Source organism: Bufo gargarizans, chromosome 3 (genome assembly GCF_014858855.1).
Source record: "Bufo gargarizans isolate SCDJY-AF-19 chromosome 3, ASM1485885v1, whole genome shotgun sequence".
Taxonomy (NCBI): Eukaryota; Metazoa; Chordata; class Amphibia; order Anura; family Bufonidae; genus Bufo; species Bufo gargarizans.
The window spans coordinates 458,401,192-458,409,254 of record NC_058082.1 but is presented as its reverse complement, the minus strand read 5'-3'; the positions used below and the strand labels follow the sequence as shown (position 1 = coordinate 458,409,254).

At 40.7% G+C, this 8,063-nt stretch overlaps 1 protein-coding gene across 1 annotated transcript; it reads left to right on the top strand.

The window, feature by feature from the left end:
- The first annotated feature begins 3,350 nt into the window (after positions 1-3,350).
- Positions 3,351-4,739, top strand: NYX (nyctalopin). The gene has a single exon (XM_044285740.1). The coding sequence runs from the start codon at positions 3,351-3,353 to the stop codon at positions 4,737-4,739; it is 1,389 nt and encodes a 462-aa protein (XP_044141675.1).
- Positions 4,740-8,063: the final 3,324 nt, after the last annotated feature.

Genomic DNA, 8,063 nt, shown 5'->3' with positions numbered 1-8,063 from the left:
ATGTTAGAATCATCACATCTTCAGACAGGATGCAGGTTCACATAAACAATTGTTTGAAACTACTGATGATATGCAGTCATAATCAGGGGCGGACTGAGAACCCTCAGGGCCCCCAGGTAAAATAAATCAAGGGCCCCCTTACAGGCCCCACCCATGTTCTGCTGCAAGCCCCACCCTTGTACCGCCTCCATGCCACGCCTCCAGCCACACCCTACATAATCTTTAATAAGATTTCAAAGTTAAAGTGACACAAAAGGCACCCAGACCACTTCAGCTCATTGAAGTTGTCTGGGTACAGTGTCCCTTTTGCAAATCGAGCTGCAATGTTATAGAGAAACTGCATTGCTTACGTCCCAGCAATAAGTCAGCCTCTAGTGGCTGGCAGCCACCTGAGGGCTTCCTGGATTAAATAAATCACAGAAAAAATGCACCAAACGGATATGCCACGGACTATACTGGCTAGTCATAAATGCAGATATTAAAAGCTCAGACTTTTGCCAATATATTCCTGTCAGGAAAATATCAGAGCCCAACATGCACCACATCACGGTCACTCAGCATGGCAAGGGGTCCTACCACTAAGCTACCTATGGTGTGAACAAGGTCTGAAGGTGATGTAATCCAGCTCACAGCCAAGCTTCCACACAACTGCATAGCAGGACAACTAATGCAATGTGAACAAAGCAAGACTGTAAGCCACACCCATATCAGACCATGTGATGGAGGCTACCAGGTGCAAAAGAGAGTGTTTGAATGCCAGGTAAAGGCACATACACTACATATAAAACAAGACACAAACACAGAAATATAGTGGCAAATCTATAGTTGTCCTGCTATGCAGTTGTGTGGAAGCTTGGCTGTGAGCTGGATTACATCACCTTCAGACCTTGTTCACACCATAGGTAGCTTAGTGGTAGGACCCCTTGCCATGCTGAGTGACCGTGACGTGGTGCATGTTGGGCTCCGATATTTTCCTGACAGGAATATATTGGCAAAAGTCAGCTTTTAATATCTGCATTTATGACTAGCCAGCATAGTCAATGGCATATCCGTTTGGTGCATTTTTTCTGTGATTTATATGATTATATTTTCATCCGCACAATGCTCCGTTTTGTGTAGGATGCCCTTGTGGTGCATGTGGACCGCGCCGACATCCTCCACCGTATGCATTTTTTTGCTGGGGATAGTCGTTTGCTGTGGTCCACATGCGGTGGAGCTGCTCCCCCAATGAAAAACAAGCTACAGTGTTAGGGGTTGAGCAGCTCCCCCAGATTTGCCACTATATTTCTGTGTTTGCTTCCTGGATTAAAACAGACCTTTGGTCTGGTATCTGACGCTGGACGTCCTCACACCCTGCATGATGACCTCCAGGACGGCTATGAGCTGAGCGCTGCGATTGGCCAGCGCTACAGCATAGGAGAAAGAGACGCCGGCAGGTTCCCCTGGGTGGAGTCTAACTATGAACATACCGGAGGCTATAACCGGAGAACGGAGCGGCGCCCGGGGATAACAGTAAGTGCAGGGGGATCCCTGGGTGCCGCTCTACACGTCTGTATAGTCAGTTTAGATACTTTTTTCTGGTGAAAGGTCCTCTTTAAACTAATAACACATAAAGAATTAAATGTTATCATGTTTTTATTGAACACACCATGTAAACATTCACAGTGCAGGTGGAAAAAGTATGTGAACCCCTAGACTAATGACATCTCCAAGAGCTAATTGGAGCGAAGTGTCAGCCAACTGGAGTCCAATCAATGAGATGAGATTGGAGGTGTTGGTTATAGCTGCCCTGCTCTATAAAAAAAACACACAAACCAGTTCTGGGTTTGCTTTTTACAAGCAGCATTGCCCGATGCAAATTATTCCTCGCACAAAAGAGCTCTCAGAAGACCTACGAATAATTGTTTACTTGCATAAAGCTGGAAAGGGTTATAAAAGTATCTCCAAAAGCCTTGCTGTTCATCAGTCCACGATAAGACAAATTGTCTATAAATAGAGAAAGTTCAGCACTGCTGCTACTCTCTCTAGGAGTGGCCGTCCTGTAAAAATGACTGCAAGAGCACAGTGCAGACTGCTCAATGAGGTGAAAAGAATCCTAGAGTGTCAGCTAAAGACTTACAAAAGTCTCTGGCATATGTTAAGATCCCTGTTAGCGAATCTACAATACGTAAAACACTAAACAAGAATGGATTTCATGGGAGGATACCACAGAGGAATCCACTGCGGTCCAAAAAAAACATTCCTGCACGTTTACAGTTTGCACAAGAGCACCTGGATGTTCCACAGCAGTACTGGCAAAATATTCTGTGGACAGATGAAACCAAAGTTGAGTTGTTTGGAAGAAACACACGACACTATGTGTGGAGAAAAAGAGGCACAGCACACCAACATCAAAGCCTCATCCCAACTGTGAAGTATGGTGGTGGGGGCATCATGGTATGGGGCTGCTTTGCTGTGTCACGGACTGGACGGATTGCTATCATCTAAGGAAAAATGAATTCCCAAGTTTATCAAGACATTTTGCAGGAGCACTAAAGGCCATCTGTCTACCAGCGGAAGCTCAACAGAAGATGGGTGTTGCAACAGGACAATGACCCAAAGCATAGAAGTAAATCAACAACAGAATGGCTTAAACAGAAGAAAATACGCCTTCTGGAGTGGCCCAGTCAGAGTCCTGACCTCAACCTGATTGAGATGCTGTGGCATGACGTCAAGAAAGCGATTCACACCAGACATCCCAAGAATATTGCTGAACTGAAACAGTTCTGTAAAGAGGAATGGTCAAGAATTACTCCTGACCATTGTGCACGACTGATCTGCAACTACAGGAATCGTTTGGTTTAAGTTATTGCTGCCAAAGGAGGTTCAACCAGTTATTAAATCCAAGGGTTCACATACTTTTTGCATCTGCACTGTGAATGTTTACATGGTGTGTTCAATAAAAACATGGTAACATTTAATTCTGTGTGTGTTATTAGTTTAAGCAGACTGTGATTGTCTATTGTTGTGACTTAGTTGAAGATTAGATCACATTTTTATGACCAATTTGTGTAGAAATCCATATAATTCCAAAGGGTTCACATACTTTTTCTTGCAACTGTATATAGATCAGACATAAAAGATTAGTGTCCAAAGAGGCAGACCTTAGTCATGTAATTATGAAGGTTTCATCTTGATCATAAATTAGACATATTCATCTCTGGGAGGGACAAAAAGGGGTTGCATTGTCTACATAGTCTAGATTTTTTTATGTAATCTGTATTATCACATGAAATGTATTAATTTGGCCATAAATTTCACAAGTCATATAATTATTTTAGTTTTCCTCTACATTATGTCTAACAATAATGATGATTTTTTTTCTTGTAGTTGTTGTTTTCATCCAGCCACTTTATGCCATATGGGCCTGTTTCCGCTCCTGTCCATCAAGCTGTGTTTGTACTCAGGAACGAAACTGCTCGGTGTTATGTGATCGAATAGGACTCCTGGAGATCCCTAATGAATTTCCATGTGAAGCTTCCTTTATTAACCTTGATAAAAATAATATCAAATTTCTCTCCGAACGCGCTTTTGGGACTTTGCCTTCGTTAAAATGTCTCTCACTGAGCCACAATAACATATCTTTCATTACTCCTGGGGCATTCAAAGGTTTGCCCAATCTGATTGAGCTCAAAATGGCCCATAATGATTACATTCGATATCTGCACACTCAAACCTTTTCAGCTTTGAAGAAACTAATAAAATTGGATTTAGCGGATTGCAATTTGTTCAACATCCCTGACAGGCTATTTGTTGATCTTCCATTACTTCGTGAACTTATATTCTTTCAAAACAACTTTCGGAGGATTCCAGGAGCTATCCGAGGAATGCAGAGCTTAACTCACGTCTATCTGGAAAGCAACAGGATTGAGGCTGTGGCTTATAATTCCCTACAAGATATACCAAATCTAACCTATCTGAACCTTCAAGACAATAAAATAAATGTCATCCATGATAAGTCTTTTCAAGACTGCCAGAAAATGGAATATCTTTTTCTTAATGACAACTTACTAAATGAGCTACCAGATAACTGCTTTAAAGGGCTAAAGAAACTAAAGATGTTAAACTTGGGTGGGAACTATATACGAAATGTCTCACGTGTTTGGTTTCAAGATTTGATTGAGCTAGAAGTCCTTTATCTAGAACGCAATAAGATAGTCTACATTGAAGAAGAAGCATTTGAAAACCTCACCAGCTTAGTATCTTTGCATCTAAACAGCAACAACTTGACCACTTTACCATTTGAGGTCTTTAGACCAGTGTATTTTATAGGACGGCTATATCTTTTTAAGAATCCATGGGAGTGTGATTGTAGGATTGAATGGTTAAGAGAGTGGATGGAGAATTACAAGCTTGTTCGAGATATACTTTGTGCATCACCTTCCTCATTGGCAGGCATTGACCTCAGCAGTATTTTCTTTCAAAAGTCGCCTGAAGGATTCTGCCTGGACCCATCAGAACAAAATTTTACTTACTATATTCCCCTACCTACAGAACGGCTCCAGTCTACCATGGAATCAAAACTAAGCAGCCTCATCTCCAAACTACTTTTGCCTGGAAGTAGTCTTGAAGATCTTGGAAATGTGACAGAGAGTTTTGATAACAGCACATACAACACTGGCAAGGCCTTTACTGCTCCATTAGCACATAATGTAGTTCCCATGTTGTTTCTTGTCTCTTTGACAATGATTATATTTTAAGGTACCTTTACACGGGTCGATTATCTGGTCAATTACCAGAAAAAATGTTCATGCAACCTCTCAGTTCCAATAATTGGCCGTGTAAAAGTGCTACCAATCGCTTGATGAACATAGTCAGTCTTCATGTAAAAGCACTGCTAATATGGACACCTAAATAATAGTTTATGATCAGCAGATCGTCATGTGTAGAGTTCGAGCAAAGTTTACAAAAATTCAAATTCAGCTGCTTTGCCAAATTTCACAAAGAGAAATGTATTTGTAAGTAGTGGGTGCAATGATGAGGAATGGTGATTGCGCCACCCCCGTCATTGAACCCCTCAGATGCTGCGTTTCTCACTGATCGGAGAATCTGAGATAAAAAATTAGGGCTTTCAGGCGTTAATCAGTTAAATCAGGGGTTAATCAGTTATCCATTCAAGCTTGAAGAGGCCACTACGGCCATCTTATTTGAAGATCCCATGAGAAATCTCACGTGCGTGCATGCACGAGATTTTACACGGGATCTTCAATCAAGATGGCTGCGGCGGCATCTTCACACTCCAATGGATGAAGTCAGAATGAATTTTTTTCTTACCACTATTTCAGTAAAAATTGGCTTTGCCGCAAATTGAATTTTCCCTGAAATTTGGATGTAAGTTCACTTTGGATACTTCGATTCGCTCAACACTAGTTATGTGTGACAATCTGCTGCCCAGAAAATATTAATTTGTATGAGGATGAGTGATTACAGTGGAAGTGATTGCAGCATGTAAATGCAGCTCTCACCTTCTCATAAACAGGGAATTTTATTTTTATAGTTGTAACTTGTAAGATGAGTTCTAGCTTACTAAACGGATTGTGTTGCAAATTACAAAAACCTCAAATGCTGTGTGATTTAAATTATTATAAACTATTTTGTAAATAAACATAATTATTATATTTTCATTCCAAAAAACATACTGAATATCTGTAACACCAGAGCTACAAATATGAATTTGCAAAACTCATGGAGGAATGCTTTTTTCCTGATAAATGCCCTGTCTAAAGGTCCCGTGACCTTAAAAATCATTTATGGGCAGCAAAAACTATGATGTAACAACCAGGTAATTATTGTGTATGAACAGTTTCTTCCTGATAATTGCTTGCTATGTTTGTTTCTGCATTCATTATTTATAAAATGTATTCTGATTCTTATCTAAGTCACAAACCGTTGTATCATTCATGCCTTTTATTGAGCACATTAAGTAAACATCCACTGCGCAAGGAGAAAAGTCATCCCTTGACTTTAACTGGTTAAATATACAGTGGGTGGTTCAGGTCCCTAAAGCCTGTGCCGTAGTATGTTTGCTTTGTGGACTTTAGCCAGGGATCCTGGAGGGAAATTCACAGTTACCCAGCACTGAAATGTCACAGTAAAGGGATAGTTAACATAGTGTAGTTACAGCATAGGAAGCATACATACATTGATGTGATAGTATCGGCCTAATACACAGGGTAATGTAGGGATGCAGAGTTACAGTAGGGATGGATTGGCCATAGACCTCACAGGGAAGTTTCCAGTTGGAAATATGCCCAGGGGGCTGCCCAAGCCCTCTTCTCTGCTTTTGGCTAGATATATAATGAGCTCTCAGAGATAACTAAATCTGTAAGAATCAGGTACTCATGCAAGTGACTGCAAGGCTGCTGTGACCCTCATCTGACTTCCCAAGCCCCTTGCTTTTTATTTTAATCAGAGACAACTTGAGGAGGACATAAAATGGCATCTATTGATGGCCACCACATAGGGACAACTTTTGGGGCAATATATGGTACTGCACTGTCATATGTGAGATGGTATTTTGATAAAATAGTATTTTGCGCTATGGTATTACAGACCCCGCGTACTTATGTTGCCATTCCTTCTGTCAATTTGGATCCGCCAACAACATGGAGATACTTTTATTTATTTTTCCAGGGCCACTTTAGGTTCCCAGTTACAGCAAACAACTGCAGTGATGTAGTACACTAGAGGCAAAATGACGACAGTAAGGACAAAGTTTGTAATCATGGAGCTCCAAACTGAATCCACCCCATGGATCACAAGCCCTCTATTGTACCTCTACATGACATTCATATAATGTTTTTTGTGTCAGATTCCATAGAAATAAAAAATCTGATGGGGGTCAGCCAGTATCCTCTTCTCCCAGGGACTTCTTTATATTACTGCAGGCGCCTGTCACTATGTGAGAATGTGCTTACATATCTCGGAAGGCCCTAGTCCAAGGCAGGAGCCATTCAGCATGATGTTGACAAAGTATCTAGGGTAGAACAGTCTCAGGCACAGGTTACAACAGAACAAATGTGTTTGGTGTAGTTTTAGAGATTTGCGAAGACTTGCATATGGCTGTACAATGGAATCGAGTACCTTAAACCTGCATTGTATGTACAAAGGTAGTCTATCATAGAATCATTGCATTTCGGGGTATACAGCAGCACACAGAGGCTGTATGGCTCTCAGCCTTGAGGCTCAAGTACACAGTAGAGTCCTATGCAAAGGTCACACAAACAGCCTGAAAATCCATTACTAAGTTTAGAAATGTGCAGCATGTCTATAATGTGATGTAAATTTGGGGAATTCTATGCTGCATCAATCTGGATAATTTGAACACTTACCTTAATTTTCCTGTTTCAAATAATTTCAGAAAGTATTTCTTACCAGTAATTAACAGGTGTCCAATGGTCATTTACCTTGTTGAATCCATTTCACAGGCACTTTAGTTTACCACTTGTGATATGGACTATAGAGACCAACATGTCATATTGACATACAGGTTGAGCCACAAAAAACAGAACCCTGTTTCCCATGTGGTTTGTACTGGATAATGCTTATTGGGCATTATGCATCAAACCTGTTTTGTTGCCCCAAACAACCAGTCATAGCTAGGTTTTCACTTTAACAAAACAGGTAAAGAAATGACTGAAGCCCATCATATTATATTTTGTTACAACATAGCAGATTTCTTAAAGAACTCCTTTAAAAATGTGTATTCTCTGACCTGCTAGAAAGGTACCTGATATAATCTGTGATGAGTGTAATCTTCTTACTAGTGTCTGTAATTGTGAGCTATCCCCTCCTTCTGCTTCTTGGCTATGTCATGTCACCAACAATCAGACTTTCTAAATAACACAGCATCTTATGTGTGGACAGGACGTCAGTTTCTCTATGTATCCCTGCCAGTCTGGTGGCACTCTTTGGGTAGGGCAGTAGTGTTGTGTGTGTATCCAAGATGCCATATTTGATTCGACAAAGAATTGTAAATATGAAGGCCTATTTATGACAAGCTCATTGAAAGAAACATAGGACTG